Source organism: Hemitrygon akajei, chromosome 8, assembly GCF_048418815.1.
Source record: "Hemitrygon akajei chromosome 8, sHemAka1.3, whole genome shotgun sequence".
Taxonomy (NCBI): domain Eukaryota; kingdom Metazoa; phylum Chordata; class Chondrichthyes; order Myliobatiformes; family Dasyatidae; genus Hemitrygon; species Hemitrygon akajei.
Window position 1 is genome coordinate 136,643,126 of NC_133131.1, and position 19,104 is coordinate 136,662,229.

The window sequence follows — 19,104 nt, forward strand, 5'->3', positions numbered from 1 at the left end:
CTATCCAGACTGCTACCCCAAGATGTTGTTAGTTGATAACAGTGGTTTCTATTATCTTCAGTTAAATGTGCACTTGAGTGAACCCAGTGGCCTGTGATCTGACCTCTGCAGTCTGTGTGGAGTCTATACTTCACCCTGTGACTCTGGGTGCTCCAGATCCCTCCCATATCCCAAACATATTCAGGTTGATAGGTGATTGGCTGTTGTAAATTGCTGTTAGTGTGTAATAACTGTAGAATCTGTGGGGGGGGGCAGGTTGACAGGATGGGTGGGTGAGAATAAAGTGGGATTAATCTAAGTGAACGCCTCATGATTAGCATGGGGCTCAGAGAGCAGGATTTGGTACTAGGTTGGAGGCACGCCCCTCCTATTGGTGCTGTCCTCCAGTGTTTGCTCAGTGGAAGACAAACTGGATTGCATTAGTCTGCAGCTGCACTTTTGTGAGAAGAGAACTTTTGCCATCTGTTCTTTGTGACTATGTTTTTCTGCAAACATAATTATGTGCTGTGTGTGACAGTTGGTGCTGTGTTTCATTTGGCTGTATTCCTGTGTGTGGTTGAATGATAATTAAACTTGAACTTAACTTTTCCACACTTTGATAGTAAATGTCAAGTCATCAGTCTATGGAGACAGCCCTCAGCTTTCAGTGGGCAACAGACTTATGTAGACAGGGTGTTTGTGTTATGAAATAGATATGCTGAAATCATTCAGTAAAATTTAACATTTATTTCCTCCTATAAACAAAAAAAAGTCAAGAAGCTAAATTGAATATTAAAATGGTATAATGTCTTCAAATGGTTTTATCATGGATACATACACTTTAACCTTTGTCATTCTTGTTTAGCTATTTTAACCTTTTTATTTACCTATTTTATAGGTAACGGTCCCTCTAAGTCAGCTGATCAGCACCTTCCATTCACTTAAAAGCTCAGCAACCTCAGTTAGTTCTGCATCCATACAGTGTCTCCAGCGAGAGAAACCACAAGAGCATGATCAAGTGAATGAGGTAATTGTTTATATAACCAAAAATGCTTTAGCAGATGTGTTATTAAATCAATACTTTCCTCAAAAAAGTTCAAACTTCTGAGTGCAGTGCTGCAGGATACTGCTGCTTTTTGCATGAAATGCGAAAGCTGATTTCCTACTGTGGTGCTGAAGTGTATCATAACTTGGCAAAGCCGAAGAGAAATTATGTATAGAAAAATGTGCAGTATCTAATTAGGTACAATTAACTGCTAGAACATAAAATATAGAGCATGCCAGATCAGAAAGTCTCTTTCATTGGAGGAAATGGTCTTGAATGGTTTTAATACTCTTCCACTTGCAGTTTACTTTTTATTCTAAAATTAACGACTTCACCATTTTCTCCAAAATTAATTTTCCAAATGGAAATTCTTAATGCATCCAGAAAACTTGAGTTGGGTGTAAATATTTGCATTTTGTGATATATTTACAATGTAGGTGGGGGGTGTTGCACTATTACTTAGGGACAAAATCACAATTGCACTGAAATGGGATATAATGGAAAGCTCATCTACTGAGTATATATGGGTACATAAGAACTTAAGAAATAAGAGTAGGAGTAGGCCATCGAGCCTTCCCCGCCATTCAATAAGATCATGGCTGATCTGTCTGTAAATGGGTAGAATCAAAAGTAAGAAGTTGCAGTCATTCTAATGGGATAATACTACAGTCCTCCCAATAGCCAACATGACATTGAGGAATATTCAGGAGACTATGGACCAAGTGGCAGGAGGGAGATTGATGCAGACAGACGGATAGCCATGGGAAACATAGGGGGAGTGGAAAGCAGGATGGGGGGAGGGAGGTTTATATTATGGAAGTTGAAGTCACTCCCTTTGGAGATGTGAGTGACTTCAGCTTCCATAATATAAACCATGACAGATTTTGTTAGGCATTGAAAAGGGTTTCTTGAATCAGCATGTAGACGATTTAATGAAAAGAGGGGCCATACTTGACCTGGTATAGGGAAAGGACCATGGGGGTTTGGATGTCTAGAAAGTTGGTGAATTTATAGTTGCAAGAAAAAGTTTGTGAACTCTTTGCAATTACCTGTTTCTCTGCAATAATTACTCATAAAGTGTGAGACTGATCTTCATCTAAATCACAATTATAGAAAAACACAACCTGCCTTAACTGATAACACACAATCAATAGTACTTTCCATGTTTTTATTAAACACATTGTTTAATCATTCATAGTCTAGGCTGGAAAAAGAATGTGAACCCTTATAATTAATAACTGGTTGAAGCTCCTTTAGCATCAATAACCTCCAGCAAATGTTTCCTGTAGCTGCTGATCAGACTTGCCCAACAGTGAGGAGAAATTTTAGGCCGCTTCTCCATACAAAAAAAAACTGTTTCAGTTCATCAGTATTTCTGGGATACCTTGCATGAACAGCCTTCTTTAGGTCCTGCCACAGCATCTCAATTGGCTTAAGGTCTGGACTCTGACTTGGCCATTCCAAGACATGAATTTTATTATTTTTAAACCATTCTGTTGTGGATCTACTTTTGTGTTTTGGATCATTGTCTTGTTGCATAATCCAGTGTGCAGTGCCCCTTTTCCTCCAAATGTAGTGATGTGCATTTTTGCCAGAAAGTTCAACTTTTGTCTCATCTGTGCACATCGAGGTGGTCTTTTGCAAACTTGAGACGTGCAGCAATGTTATTTTTGGAGAGCAGTGGTTTCCTCCATGGTGTCCTTCCATGAACATTCTTATTCAGTGTTTTTCTTAACAGTGGACATATGAACATGGGCTTCAGCAAATTCTAGAGAGTTCTGCAGGTCTTTTACTGTTACCCTTGGGTTGTTTTTCACCTCCTTCAGCATGGCACATTGTGCTCTTGTTGTGATCTTTGCAGGACACCCACTCCTAGGGAGAGTAGCAACTGTACTAAATTTCCTCCATTTTTAGACAATTTCTCCTACCATGGACTGATGAACACTCAGATCTTTAGAAATGCTTTTCCAGCCTTTTCCAGCTTCATGCATCTCTACAATTCTTTTTCTAAGGTCCTCTGAAAGTTGTTTGGATCGAGGCATGGTGCACATAAACAGATCTTTCTTGAGAAGAGCAGGCTCTGTTAGTAACCTGACTTTGTGTGTCTTTTTTATAGGGCAAGGCACCTCTACAACCTACACCTCCAATCTCATCTCATTGATCAGACCACCTGACTCCACATTGCAGAAGGAATTACCCTAGAAGTTCACATACTTTTTTGAACCTAGACTGATTATTTAAATGGTGTACTCAGTATTGATGAGGAAAAGTGTAGTTTAGGCAGATTGTGTTTGTCTATTATTATGACTTAGATGAAGATCAGACCACATTATATGAGTAATGCAGAAAACCAGGTAATTGCAAAGGGTTCACAAACTTTTTCTTGCAACTGTAGATGGTACAAAGATTGGTGGTGTTATGGATAGCTTATAAAGTTGACAAAGGAGGCAGCAGGATATGAATAAACTTTAGATAAGGATTGAGAAAGAGCAGGTGAGCAAGTTGTATATTCTGATGATAAGAAATCTAGAAAGGTCTACATTGTCACTAGAAAAAACATCCTCTCCACATCCACGCTGACAAAATACTTCAGACCAAGTGTGAGGTTTTGCACCTTAGGTGATCAAATGGGAAGGGAAAATACACAGTTAAAGGCAGCACTCTTAACAGTATTAATGTACAGTGAGATCTGAGGCCCAAGACCATGGCTCCCTGAATGTGGCTGCGCAGGTTAATAGGATGGTAAGGAAGCCTTATGGCATGTTTACCTTTATTAGTCAGGGAACTGAGTTCGGGAGTCAGAAAGTTATGTTGCAGCTTTATAAAACTCTGGTTAAGCTACATCTGGAGTTCTGAAGTATTGCTTTCAATTCTGGTCTCCCCATTATAGGAATGATGTGGGTGTAGAAGAGGTTTAACAGAATAATGCCTGGATTAGAGGACATGTGCTATAAAGATAAGTTGGATAAATTTGTTTTCACTGGAGCGGCAGAGACTTTGAGGAGACTTGTTAGAAGGTTATAAGATTTTAGGCAGCATAAATAGACAGCCAATATCCTTTTCAAGAGTTGTAATGTTTATTATTGGGAGCATGCATTTAAGGTGAGAGGGAATAGTTCAAAGGAGATGTGCAGGGTAGGATTTTTCACAAAATGGTGGATGCCTGAAATACTCTGCCAGCATGAATGTGGAAAGGATGGAGAGATATAGACACTGTAAGCAGAAGGGGTTAGTTTAGGTAGGCATTTAATTTCTAGTTTAATTAGTTCCAAACAACATTCTGGACCTAAGCTATGCTGTACTGTTGTATATTCTGCTCTATTGGAGTATGTCATTGCACACAAATCTACATGCCTATAGAACTTAAAAGAACTATCTGACTATCACTGTCTTAATTTTATCTGTCCTTTCTTCCTTTTTGTTTATTGATCTTCAACTCATATGCATCCTTCATATATTTAGATGCTAGGAAATGTCTGTGTTGTCACAAGAAGAAACATCCCCTCCAGAACCACTACCACATCCTTCCTGTAGTGTGTTGACAGTAATAATATTACAGCAATAGCCTTTGGTTCTGATCTTCTCACTTCTGCAAAGGTAACTTTAATTAAGTTACATCACACTCTTTGAAACTGCTGTGGATGCAACCCATTCCTTTCGATATTTCGAGTTTGAAGAGATTCGGTATGTCAACAACTACACTCAAGAACTTCTATAGTATGGAGAGCATTCTGACAGGCTGCCTCACTCTCTAGTATTGGGGGGCTACTGCACAGAACTGAAACAAGCTGTAGAGGGTTGTAAATTTAGTCAGCTCCATCTTGGGTACTACCAGGATATCTTCAAGGAGTGGTGTCTCAGAAAGGCAACGTCCATTATTAAGGACCTCCAGCATGCAGGGACAAGAAGAAACCCATTCTCACTGCCCTTTTCTCACTGTTAACACTGTTAAGTTCAGGTACAAAAGCCTGAAGACACACACTCAGCGATTCAGGAACAGCTTCTTCCCCTCTGCCATCTGATTCCTAAATGGACATTAAACCCCTGAACGCTACCTCACCTTTTTAATATTATTTCTGTTTTTTGCATGATTTTTAATTATTCAATATACATATACTGTAAATGATTTACTTTTTTTCTTCTAGATTATGTATTGCATTGAACTGCTGCTGCTAAGTTAACAAATTTCACGACATATGCCGGTGATAATAAACCTGATTCTGACATAAGCCTAGCAAACCTCTGAAATGCTTTCAACACATTTACATCCTGTGAATAAAGAGAGTAAGCTTTTCTAGATTGGGTCTCATCAACGCCATCAGTTTGCCTGTCTGCACATTCCATTTGCCTGCAATAGGTCTGTGTCATTCTGCATCTTTCCTATCCAAGTACCTGCTTTTTAATATTTATATATGCCTCTGTCACCTCTTGCCTGTTCTTTGCAGATATTTATGTGGAGGAACTTAACTCACAAACTTCCGTTAAATTTCTTCTCTCTCTTGTTAAGCCCATGCCCTCACATTCTAAACTCTTTGTAATTTTATAAGTCATTATAAGGTCACCCTGGCCTCCTATATGACACTGAGAATAAATCCCACCTATCTAATCTCTCATGACTACAGCCTTCGTTTGCAGACAATATCCTGGTTAATCTCTTCTGCATTTTTTTTTTCAATTACTACCACATCCTTTCTGTAATGTAGTAACTGTTATATCAATAGCTTTTGTTTCTGATCTTGCTACTGCAAACATGCTTTCTACATCAAATGCTTTTGTAATTTGCAGCCTCTTTCAAATCACCCTTAATATTTTCTGGTAAAAATAAGCTTGGCTTCTCCAATATTTCCTGATGAAGTTCGTGCCACTTCTGATAAAACTGTAATATTTCCCATCAGTTTTTTTTCTGTTTGGTTCAACTTTGTCAAACCTTGTTTGCTTTTTGGGGGTTTTCCCCCTTAAGATTTGAATTTTTGTTACTATTGCCTTGGTAGCAATGTAAGTGTGTATATATTGAGTGTTGCTTACAGCCACATCCTCCTCTGTTCTTTTTTTCGCTTAGGCAGGTTCAAAGAACTTAAGGTTATTTAATACATCAGTTAGTCCATCAACAGGAAACACCCTTTTGCTTATTAATTATAATAAAACTTTTAACTCATTCATGTGCACTTTGAACCTCCTTAGTTTTCCTGGTTCTGGAATCAACTTCAATATGATTAGTATCATACAGTACAGAAACAGGCCTATCTGCCTCATCTAGTCCATCCAGTCCATTCCAACTAAGAGTCTCATCTCAGTTCTTCTCATTTGCCCCATATCCATATACACTAAACTTTTCCTATCCATGTACCTGCTTAAATGCCTTTTAATTCTAAATATTACAAAAAGTTATTTTCACTCGTGTATAAAACTGGCTGTTGAATTATTGTTTAACATTTTTCTGCAACACAAATGTGTGGTTTCAAAAATTGATCAGCTTCAGCAGGAGTAGATTAAATCAGATTTCGCAAACTTTAAAGGATGCTGGTCTAAGGCTTGTTTTAAGTAAGATAAAGCAATTAAAAATGGTTATAATCTGTTGAAGTTGTTTTTATTTTCTTTTGTTCTCAGCCTCTGGGTAACTTAAGGGATTTTGGACTGTCTGATTTAAAAACCAGCCACCTGGATGAATTGGTTAGCAGATTACTTCCAAGTTTGTCGCCAATTGATTCAAACTCTGGTTCATCCCAGTGGAAAATATCTCATGTTTCATCACAGTCCTTCTTTGAAAATAAACATGGTAAGAGGTTTTTCTCCCTTTTCTCTACACTTCAAGAAATGCATTCTGATAAAGAAGGAACTTTCTGAATTATGAAGTGCAGGGCATCAAATTTAATTAATGCCCCCTTTCCATTCTACTAAACCTGGGGAAAGGATACTGAAATGTCAGTGGAAATTGACTTACCTAGAGATCTGACATCTATTCTATGAATAATCAAGGTTCCCAGTGCAGAAAGTCCAAGGAAATTAAGGGAAAACAAAAGTGAAATATTATTTAGTGCTATATATAAAAATAATTAAATATCAGAATATAGAAAGCACGTATAAAGGAGAAGGTAAAATAGGAAAGCAAAGAGAGAGTAATGGGAAAAATTACTAGCAAATAAAATCAATAAATCCAAAGGTTCCGATATATTAAGGACAATCAGTGTAGGTTTAAGGGAAGATTGTCGATTGACATGATGAAATATTTTGAATACATGACATAATTGAGGTCAATCACTTTGACCTAGGTTAACAATTGCCAAGAAATGTAGGGCTGATAGGGTCTAAGTGAAAGGGACACATTAGATCTTAAATTGGTTCAATGGCAGAAAGCAAAGGGTAGTACTTAATTTTGTGACTGGAAGGCTGTTACCAGTGGAATTCGTTACTTGATGAATAATTTGGATTTGCATGTAGAAAGCATAACAAAGGTTCGAAATGGTATAAAAATTAGCCTCAATGCTGACAGTTGGAAGGAAAGCCGTGGACTTTAGAATGCTATAAATTGCCTAGCAGTAAGTAAAAACAAGGAAAGTGGAAGTTAATCCAGAGAATTGTGAAGTAACTAGTAACAGACGCAATGTAGCAGGAGACTGCGCCTTTGGAAGATGTATGGTAAAATATACGGGGTCAGTTGATGGAATGTCTGGAGAATAAAATATGTTTGTTTAGGATTAGTATAAGAATGGGGCTTAGACTATTGGACATAGGAAAATTTGGCCATTCAGCCCATTGAGTCTACTCTACCATTTGATCATGGCCAATGGAATCATGTGGAATAGGCCCTTCTAGCCTTTTGAGCCATGCTGCCCAGCGTCACCCGATTTAACCCTAGCCTGATCACAGGACAATTTCCAATGACCAGTTGTCCTACCAAACATACACCTTTTGACTGTGGGAGAGCACCCAAAGGAAACCCTTGTGTCATGGAGAGAACATACAAACCCCTTTGAGGCAGTGGTGGGCATTGAACCCGGGGCTCTGGTACTGTGAGCATTGTGCTAACCCCTACACTACCATGCTGCCCTATTATTTTTTATACTGCGCAATCCCCATTCTCCTGCCTTCTCCCTGTAACCTCTGACACCCTTACTAATTAAGAACCTGTCAACCTCCACTTTAAATGATACCTAATGGCTAAAGAAATTCTTCCTCATCTGCATTCTAAAGAGGCATCCTTCTATTCTGAGGCTGTGCTATCTGATGCTAGACTCCCCAGCTATTGGAAACATCCTCTCCATGTCCACTCTATCTATGGCTTTCAATATTTGATAGATTTGAATGATATGACCCTTCATTCTATTGAAAACATCTTCTGCATGCCCACTGTATCCAGTCCTTCAACATTCGGTAGGTTTCAATGACATTTCCCTTATCCTTCTAAACTCTAGCGAGTGTGGACCCAGGGCTATTGAATGGCCTCGTAATTTAACCCTTTCACTCCCAGGATCCTCACCAATATCAGCATAGCATCTAGCACTGTATCTTGGATCCCCCTACCTGCCTCACTCAGTCACATTCTCTTGTCCTTGACTACAGATTGAGTTTGAAGTAGTTAATGAGTGTGATTGTTTCCTGAAACGGCGTCAGAGTAACTCCCTCCTTGTTGAGGCATTGCAGTGTGAAACTCAGATCTAGGTCATCAACTTTGAGCTTGAGTTCCCCGAGCAACCGGTGCTTGCTGCAGATATGGTTGCCAGCTCTCACGTCATTGCAGTAATAACACATCATCTGATCCTGCATCCTTACTTAATTAGTTGTCATCTGGTGTCTTTAACTACTATATTTTACAAACCAACCCTAACCAGCTCTTACCTGCTACTCACTTGTGCCTTCTTGTCAAAATCTCTTGAGCCGAAGTCTCAGATTCCCACTCACACATGGCCATTCCAAAATGGCTGGATGGTCAGTGCAGAGTCTTTGGGTCAAAGAGACTGTTTCCATGATGTATCTTTCTCTGACTCAAAGGACTAAAGCCTTTGACTGGTAAACTAGGCAGAAGTCTGCAAGTAATTTGTGGCTTAGATTTAAAGTATTTGTAACAAAATTGTAGAGGGACATGAAGGGAAAAAAGGTTTCACCCAGCAAGTTTTTGGGGATGTGGAATCATCTGTCTGAAAGGGTGATGGAAGTGGAGAACTTCATCACATTTTAACATATCTGGGATGTGGCCTTGAAGAGTTTTGATCCAGAGGAATACCACCCAGTGCTAAATAACCCTGACCAGTTTATACACTACTGGCTGAGCGGTCTCCTTTTGTGTTGTGACTTTACTGATTCTTTTTCTAGGATTTTCAAACAATATCTTCACAGTGTTGCGTACAGGTCAGCTCTCTCAACAACATTCACCATTTCTATCAACCTTCTGTTCCAGTCTTCATCTGTCGCCATGTATGTATGCTGGACATAATGCACTTAATTTATATTTGCGTTTGAAATAGTCAGTTGGCTGAAGCAATATAATTGAGCTTTAACTTCTTTCCTTAAGTCCGCGAGCAGAGGCGAGGCTTTAAAACACTGAGATCGAGAGCAAGGAGACCTGTAGCAACTGAGAATGCAGCTGAAGCAGAGAGTATTGCTCCTTCATTTATGAAGGTAAGCAGAGAGTTATTATTTGTAATGCTACATGAGCACTTCTTTGTAAGTACTGTAATAGCATTAACATTTTTATCGTTGTTTGTAGGGGCTTCTATTGAGAGACCGAGGCAGAGAAGTTGAGAATTTGGAGAGTTTGATTAAAACAAAAAATATTCCTGAGGCTCATCAGGATGCATTTAAAACTGGTTTTGCAGAGGGCTTCCTAAAAGCACAAGCTCTCACACAAAGGACAAATGGTAATTCAATGCTAAGTACTTGAAAAGACATTTTGAACATAAAAATACAGCTGCTTTTTATGTCTGTAACTATTTCTACTTCTCCTGCCATGCTTTTCTCATCCCATGGCACTAGCTGCTGTTTTGAAAGTCTCAATCAATTGCATTGCATGTGTAGACCTACATCATGAATGCTATCATGAGTTTACCATTGGTCTGTGCACCCCATGTTGGGAACCCCGTGTAATAGGGGATGCCACAATAAAGATAGCCCTCTTCTCTCATTCTTCCCACTCTGTCAGGACCATGGAATATATAATAAACAAATCTATTTGAGTAGTATCCTTGACTGAGGAAAAGGAGTTGTAGAAACTTGTGGCGCAAATTTTTTATCAGATCAAGTTTACAGTGAAATCAGAGGAACAGGTTAGAACATTTTGGAAATAAAAACAAAATGTGAAAGTGAAGTGCTCAGGTCAGGCACTATGGGGAAACTTGATGTTTCAGGATGGGGATCTTTCATTGACTGCCAGGTAGGGTTTGGAAAAGTCAAAACTAGCAACTGGAACCACGTTGTATATTATTTAGCACCTTATTTGAATATCCACAAGCAAGAATATTATTTAAAAATTTAGAGCTACACTTGAGGTAATTGTACAGATGGCCTGAGGGAGAGGAATTTCCAGAGCTTTTGACTGAGATAGCTGAAACTGCTAATGGTGGTAGGAATGAATCCAGGGGTAATAAATCAGTAATGTTTCTAATGAGTTTGGATTTATCTATGGTGGAAGTTTATGCCTGCGAACAAAGATAATGAATAATTAAGTTTAAGAAGAATTCTTCATTTTGTTTATTGGAACTGATTTTAAAATAACATCTTGGAAGGAAGAGGTGCCACTGTAGAATAGTGGTTAGTGCAACGCTGTTGAGACTGTTGTTAAAATTGAGATAAAACTCAATTTTACATTCACGGAGATAGAACAGGTAATTTATTAGCCAATTGCTTAAAATCTTTTACAGTTAATCATCAAATCACAGAAATTTTTAAAGATAATGGTATTAAGATATCCGACCATTCTGAAATTAACAACGTATTTAAAGACTTTTACCTTAAGTTGTATCAGTCTGACTCTTCTTTAGATGATACCTATATGAATGCTTTTTTCAGTAATATCAACATTCCTACATTGTCTGCTGATAGCCTAACACAGTTAGATCAGCCTATTTCCAATGAAGAAGCGGCTGAGGCTATACGTGCTTTACATTCTGGTAAGACCCCAGGACCTGATGGCTTTCCTGGGGAGTTTTATAAAACTTTCACTACGTTACTTACACCTTATTTATCTTCTGTTTTATCAGAGTCCTTTAAATCAGGTAAACTCCCTCAATCTTTTTATGAAGCTTTTATTTTTCTTATTCTTAAAAAAAAAATCCAGCTGAATGTTCTTCATACAGACCGATCTCTTTATTAAATGTTGATGCAAAAATCTTATACAAAATCTTAGCTCGAAGACTTGAAAATATTTTACCATCTATTATATCACATGACCAGACAGGATTTATTAAAAATCGTTACTCACATTTTAATATACCTCGGTTATTGAATGTGATATATTCACCATCCAAAAAAAATCAGAGTGTATATTATCCTTAGTTGCAGAAAAAGCCTTTGATAGGATTGAGTGGAATTATCGTATTAAGACCTTAGAAAAGTTTAATTTTGGGCCTAACTTTATTCGTTGGGTTAAATTAATTTACTTGTCTCCTACCGCTCAGGTTATTACTAACTCTCAAATTTCTAAGCCCTTTAAATTACAGTGGGGTACTAGACAAGGTTGCCCTCTTAGTCCTTTACTTTTTGCTTTAGCTATAGAACCCTTAGCAATAGCATTTCGAGAATCTAAGGACATTTCTGGTATACTAAGGGAAGGTATGACTCATAAAATTTCATTATACGCTGATGATATTTTACTTTTTATCTGTAACACTGAAACTTCTTTACCTTCTGTTCTTTCTTTAATTTCCCAGTTTAGTTCTTTTTCAGGATATAAGCTGAACTTACATAAAAGTGAGTTATTTCCTTTAAATGACCTAATGTCATCAAATGCCAAATTTCCTTTCCAAATTGTTACAAGTCAATTTACATATCTAGGTGTAACAATTACTAAAAACTTCAAGAATTTATTTAAATAAAACTTAAACCCCTTATTGAATTATGTGAAAAAGATGCTTTCTAAATGGTCTCCTCTTTTTTTTATCTCTAATTGGCCGAATTAATTCGATTAAAATGAAGATTCTTCCTAAATTTTTATATCTTTTTCAGGCCTTACCAATTTTTATTCCTAAGACCTACTTTGATTCTTTAGATTCAATTTTAACATCTTATATTTGGAATAACAAGCAAGCTGGTTTAAGTAAAGTTTACCTACAAAGAAAACAAGAGATGGGTGGATTAGCCCTACCCAATTTTAGGTTTTACTATTGGGCTGCCAATATAAGGAATATTACTTTCTGGTCTTATTATATTTATCGTAAAGATTGCCCATCATGGGTCTCCTTAGAAGTTAATTCTGTAAAAAATTCCTCTATTGTCTCTCTTCTTGGATCATATTCTTCTTTTTCACAAATAAAATAACAGATAACATAATTAGTAAGCAAACTTTAAGGATTTGGTCTCAATTTAGGAAATTTTTTGGTTTAGCAAATTTTTCATTAACATCTCCCATTCTCCTTAATTATTTTTTTATCCCTTCCATGACTGACAAAGTCTTTAAAGATTGGGATGAACTAGGTATTAAGTGTTTTTGGGACCTGTTTATCTCAGGATCTCTTGCTTCATTTGACCAATTGTCAACTAAATTTGCACTCCCAAAAACACATTTTTACAGTTACCTTCAAATTAGAGATTTCTTATGTTTCCAATTAACTACTTTTCCTATAGGTCCTGATAAAAAATTACTGGACAATCTTTTAAATTTAAAACCTTTTGTTAATGGTTCTATTACCGGTATCTATAACTTGTTGATTGAATCTAGACAAGACTTTTTAGATAAAATAAAAAAAGCTTGGGAGGATGATCTAATTGTCAGATTTCTGATAATAGATGGAATAAAATTCTTAAACGGGTTAATAAATCATTTTTCTGTGCTCGTCATTCTCTTCTACAATTTAAAGTGGTTCATAGAGCTTACATTTCTAAACAGAAGCTGTCCAGTTTTTATCCGAATGTTTCTCCACTTTGTAATAAATGCAACTCTGCTGATGCCTCTTTAATTCACATGTTTTGGTTTTGCACTAGAATTGAAAAGTTTTGGCGGGAAGTATTCCATACCTTTTCACAACTTTTTAGGGTCCAATTTGACCCAAATCCCCTTACTGCCTTGTTTGGTTTTATTGCAGATGAAGATATAACTTTAAATACTTCTAACCTACAGGTTTTAGTTTTTACCTCTCTTTTAGCAAGGAGAGCAATCTTGCTTAAATGGAAGGAGTCTACCCCTCCTACACATCTTCAATGGCTACACGATATTATGTCTTATTTAAATTTAGAAAAGATCCGCTGCTCAGTCTTAAATTCAAAACAATCTTTTTATGATATCTGGGGACCTTTCCTAAATTACTTTTCCAATTTATAAAGTTTAACAGTGCACAGACTTTTATGTATATTTTTATCTTCTCTTCTTAAGCGAATATGTTTTCTTTTCTAATTTATTATCATCCATTAGCTTTTTTCTTTGGTAGTTGGTAGGGGGTTGTCTTTTTTTATATAAAAAATTTCTTTTATGATGTATGACCTATCTTTAAATTTTTGATTACAGAGTGGTATACCTTTATGTGTTATGCTATAACATTTTGATCAATTTTATCACAATATATGAATGTACACGTTATGTTGAGATGTATCTATGTGTTGCACTCTGTAAATCTTGTTTTTTTTTCTGAATAAAAATATTGTTAAAAGAAAGTGCAACGCTGTTACAGCTCAGGGCATTGGAGTTCAGTTCCAGCACCATCTATAAGGAGTCTGTACATCCTCCCCGTGGATGTGTGGGTTTTCTCTCATATTCCAAAGGTGTACTGTATCGACTAATTGGTCATTGTAAGTTCTCGTGTGATTAAGCTAGGCTTAAATAGGTGGGTTGCTGGGTGGTGCGTTTTGTTGGACCTGCACTGTTCCTCTAAATAAATAAATAAATAAGCAAGCAATTGGATTTTGAAAAATTCAAATCTACTTTTTGTTTTAGCTATCACGATTGTGCTGGAATATACTTTCACTGGTTCAGCTCTGTTGTATACACTCCTATACATGTTCGAACCAGCACGTCCAGACCAAAGACTTAAGACCAGCTTCACCAATCACCTCTTTCACGTCCCCTTCCTAGTAGTACCACCATGTTCAGATATTCTGATGTTCTGAATTATTCCTTTATTCTCACTTCAGGATTTTGTTTTGCACTTACTTCAGATTAGGTGACAGTACTTGCACCCTTTTTGCTGTTCTGTGCCTGTTGGTCTACTTTTGTATTTATGATTACTGTGTGTGCTGTTTACTCTGACAGTTCGTATGATAAAGAAACTTCAATACACCCAGATGTATGCAACAATAAACTAGTCTAAATTATGTACCAAATTTATGGTGCATTTGAATTTTAGCAGCATCTGGAAATAATAGAATCGAATGGAGGAAGATAGATCAGAATGAAAAAGTTAGATCATCACATACAGTAGAATAAGGGCATGAAGAATTTTTAAAGGAAAAGCTACCTATCAGGCAAAAGATGAAGTTCATGCTAGAAAATGCAGTGGTAAAACATTGTACCAATGTGTGTTTGGCTGCTTTAACTCAAGTACCCTCTGTTGTCTTTTGCACTTATAAAGCAGTTCTTTTCTTGAATAATTGACTTGCTTGTATTATTCTCTCCCAGATTCTTTAAGAAGAACAAGACTGGTTCTTCTGTTCCTTCTGTTGCTTGGAATTTATGGTCTGTCCAGGACACCATTCTTATCTGGTAATGTTTTTATTTATGTACTACATTTGGTTTTATAGAATATTATCACCTATTAAACTATTTTTACCATTACATAAATGTCAGTGGGGTGAAAATGATAATTAAATACCACTCTTTCTGGTGTATTTTGCACTAGGGATTAAATAAATTTTGAAATGGGAAGTTTAAGATGCTAATATTTCATTCTTTACACCATTCTCTCCACCAGTGCGATTTCGTACTACATCAGGACTAGATGCGGCAGTGGATCCTATTCAAGTGAAGAATGTGACATTTGAACATGTGAAAGGAGTGAGTAGAATTTCCATTCAATCTTGATAAATATTCTGTATTTTGAGATTCATTTGTAAGCCATTTTCTGTTTTCATTATCAGGTAGAAGAGGCAAAAAATGAACTACAAGAAGTTGTAGAATTTTTGAAAAACCCTCAGAAGTTCACCGTGTTAGGTGGCAAGCTACCTAAAGGTATGCAGCTGGAAATTGTCCATATTTTGCCATGTATCTTTCAGTGTTCTAGGTAGGATTTACAACCAACCCCAGAAAAAGTTGGTAATATTTTAAATCAGTATTTTACTAATAGAATTGTTCTGTAATAACCATGGACTAGCTCAAAGTAAATTTATTATCAAAGTACATACATGTCACCATATTTAACACTAGGATTCATTTCCATCAGAATCAGGTTTACTGTGACCAGCATATGTCGTGAAATTTGTTAACTTTGCAGCAGCAGTACAATGCAATACATAATAATAGAGAATGAAACTGAATTACCGTAAGTATGTGTGTACGTGTATACGTTCAGAAATCGGATGGCAGAGGGGAAGAATCTGTTCCTGAATTGTTGAGTGTGTGCCTTCAGGCTTCTGTACCTCCTTCCTGATGGTAGCAATGAGATGAGGGCATATCCTGGGTTGTCGATCTGCCTCTCTACCAGAGGCCTTTAGTTTCAGACCCAGGGAATAACTGTCAAACACAGTTTACTTAAAAGTGCATACTGTTTATTAGCAAGCTTGCATTCTCAGTTGACAAAACAGTCCCTGCTCACAGAGCTTGAGAAAATCTGCAGCCAAGTGAGCCCAGAATACCGTGTGGAGCTGCTGATATACATTGTTAACAAATACAGATTTTGATAGGGTAGACAGAGAAGTTTTCTCATGCAACAAACACTTCTTTTGTTCATACATTATTCTCACAGCACAACTTGTCAAGCTGCCAATAAGTCAGTTAGGTTTTAGCCCTTTTAATTCTGTACATAATTCCTCAGGGTGATGGGGGTCCTTAATGATGGGCTGCGCTGTCTTGAGGCATTACTCCTTGAAGATTTCCTACTTACTACGGATGCTAGTGCTCATTATGGAGCTGACTAAGTTTTCAACTCTTTGCAGCTTACTTTGATCCTGTGCAGTAGCAGCCCCTCCCCCCATGCCAGATGGTGATGCAGCCAGTTAGAATGCTCTCAATAGAACATCTATAGATCTGTAGAAATTTGAGTGTTTTGGGTGACATACCAAATCTCCTCAAGCTCCCAGTGAAATATAGCTGCTGTCGTACCTCCTTTGTAGCTGTATCGTTATGTTGGGCCCAGGGTAGATCCTCAAGGAATCTAGGAACATGAAATTGCACACTCTTTCCACTTCTGATCCCTCCTAGGACTGATGTGTGTGCCCTTTCTGAAGTCCACAATCATTTCTTTGGTCTTAGTGACGTTGAGTGCATAGTTGTTGCTGCAACACCTCTCAACTGGCTGGTACATCTCGCTCCTCTATGCCCTCTTGTCACAATATATACCGGACTACTTCTGGTAAGATGGCAACACACGTGAATGCAGCACCCTCTGGAGGGCCAACCAAAGGTGCTTTTTCCTTTGCAAAATTATTTTTTTATGATTTCAAGACAATCCCACAACTGCAGGGCTACTCCATCAGTGAGCTGCTCGTTGATCGGAGTAGCTGGACTGGTGTCGGTGTCAAAGGGGCTGGGTAGGGTATTGGAGAAGGAGCCAGTTGGGATATCGGGAAAGGTGATGGGCGAGAAATTGGAGGAGCCCACCAGGATGTCAGAAGAGCCTGGTTGGATTCAGAAGAGTTACAGCGTGATGAGCTCGGCTGGGCTCTGACCCCTCCAGTTAGTGCTGCCCTCCTGTGTTTGAGCAGTGGAATTGCTTCCTGCTACTCGGAAGCATCAGAGATGGTGCAGTATAACCATGGGGGATTGTCTTACACTTGTGAGTGCAAGACCTTGTTGTACAGTGATAATGTAAGTTGCTGAAGGCCTGTTACCTTTGGCTGGTGGAAGGACAGTTGACAGAGCTGTGCAGCCTCAGTTGTAGCGAGAACTAAGTCTCAAGCCTTGGGCTCTCTTGCTGCTGCAGGCTGGATGAGTGACGTGAAAGAGTAACAGCGTGATGAGCTCGGCTGGGCTCTGACCCCTCCAGTTGATGCTGCCCTCCTGTGTTTGAGCAGTGAAATGACAGGCTGAATTGTTGGGGTCTTGGACAATATATTCTGTATATTTTTTTGTGCTTCTTAGCTCGATATTTTGAATTAATTTTTTTTTAAATGTTTGCTTGCTATTTTGAATGTTTTGTGCCTTGGCCCCAGAGGAACACTGTCTTGTCCAGCCTGTATCTATATATGGTTTGAATGATAACTAAACTTGATTTGATTTGATCAGAGATTCTGCAAACTATGGTTGTATCATCAGCAAATTTATGGATGGCATTTGAGTTGTGTCTAGCCATTCAGTCACTAGTGTGGAGAGTGAGCTAAGCACATTTTCCTGACATGTACCAGTTTTGATTGTCAGCGAGGTGGAGGTGTTATTTCCAATCCGTACAGAATGTGGTCTTCCAGTTAGGAAGTCAGGGATCTATTGCAGAGGGAGATACAGAGGCCCAGATTCTGGAGTTTTTCAATCAGAACTGTTGGAATGATGGTATTAAATGCTAAGCTGTAGTCAATAAACAGCATCCTGACTAGGTAATTGTATTGTCCTGATGATCAAAGGCCACATGGAGAGCCAGTGAAGATCACGTCTGCCATAGACCTATTGTGGCGATAGGCAAGTTGCAATGAATCCAGGTCCTTGCTGAGACAGGAGATGATTCTAGCCAAGACCAACCTCTCAAAGCACTTAGTCACCGTAGCTGTGACTTGCAGATTCTTGCAGGCATTATCAGTAAATACAAGAAACAATAGAATCAGTGAAAGACTGCACCCAGCAGCACAGACAGACAACCAGTGTGCAGAAGGTAACAAACTGTGCAAATACCAAAAGAAATAAATAAGCAATAAATATTGAGAACATAGATGTAGAGTCCTTGAAAGTTAATCCATAGGTTGTGAGAACAGTTCAGTGATTGGATGAGTGAAGTTATCCCCTCTGGTTCAAGAGTCAGATGGTTGAAGGGCAGTGTTCCTCAACCTGTTGGTGTGGGTCCTGAGGCTCCTGTACCGACTTCCTGATGTCAACAGTGAGAAGAGAAAATGGCCTGGATGATGAGGATCCTTGACAGCAGCTGGTTTCCTGCGACAGCGCTCCATGTAAATGTGTTCAGCAGTAGTGATTAGTACATGATAAATGCTTCTCTTTATGCCGAATATATTTGATCAACTATTGCCATTTGTGTGATTGCATTTATAGTTATAATATGTATCCATTTCTGTTTAATTTCAGGCATTCTTTTAGTTGGACCTCCTGGAAATGGGAAAACGCTCCTTGCAAGAGCAGTCGCTGGTGAAGCTGATGTACCATTCTATTATGCATCAGGATCCGAATTTGATGAAATGTTTGTTGGTGTTGGAGCTAGTAGAATTAGGAACTTGTTTAGTATGTGTCTTGGTTTTCAAATTCTAAATTGATTTTGTGGTAGAACCATGTAATTTCTCTATTTCCCTTTTGTTTAACTGGAAATTTTGTCCATGTGTATGCTTTAGGAGAGGCAAAAGCAAATGCACCCTGTGTAATTTTTATTGATGAACTCGATTCTGTGGGTGGAAAGAGAATTGAATCACCCATGCATCCATATTCCAGACAAACCATAAATCAACTACTTGCAGAGATGGATGGGTAAGTCCACCAAAGAAAGTATTCAAAAAATACAGTGAATTATGTGGTTTAGTAGGTAATGGAACCATTATTTTGGTTCATTAAAATCAAGTTAAACTCCAGGCATCTCTCTGACTTAACTCTCCCTCCAACAAAAGCAAAAAAGTAGCTATCAAAAATTCATCAG

At 38.0% G+C, this 19,104-nt stretch overlaps 1 protein-coding gene across 1 annotated transcript in view; it reads left to right on the forward strand.

The window, feature by feature from the left end:
* yme1l1b (YME1-like 1b) overlaps window positions 1–19,104 on the forward strand; it is a 54,665-nt gene that overhangs the window by 9,453 nt on the left and 26,108 nt on the right. The window contains exons 2-11 of the mRNA XM_073054710.1: window positions 878–1,006; window positions 6,632–6,800; window positions 9,335–9,436; window positions 9,534–9,640; window positions 9,729–9,879; window positions 14,784–14,867; window positions 15,076–15,158; window positions 15,242–15,332; window positions 18,546–18,698; window positions 18,806–18,938. Of these exons, the coding sequence (XP_072910811.1) occupies window positions 878–1,006; window positions 6,632–6,800; window positions 9,335–9,436; window positions 9,534–9,640; window positions 9,729–9,879; window positions 14,784–14,867; window positions 15,076–15,158; window positions 15,242–15,332; window positions 18,546–18,698; window positions 18,806–18,938 (1,202 nt within the window). The remainder of the gene's footprint in view (window positions 1–877; window positions 1,007–6,631; window positions 6,801–9,334; window positions 9,437–9,533; window positions 9,641–9,728; window positions 9,880–14,783; window positions 14,868–15,075; window positions 15,159–15,241; window positions 15,333–18,545; window positions 18,699–18,805; window positions 18,939–19,104) is intronic.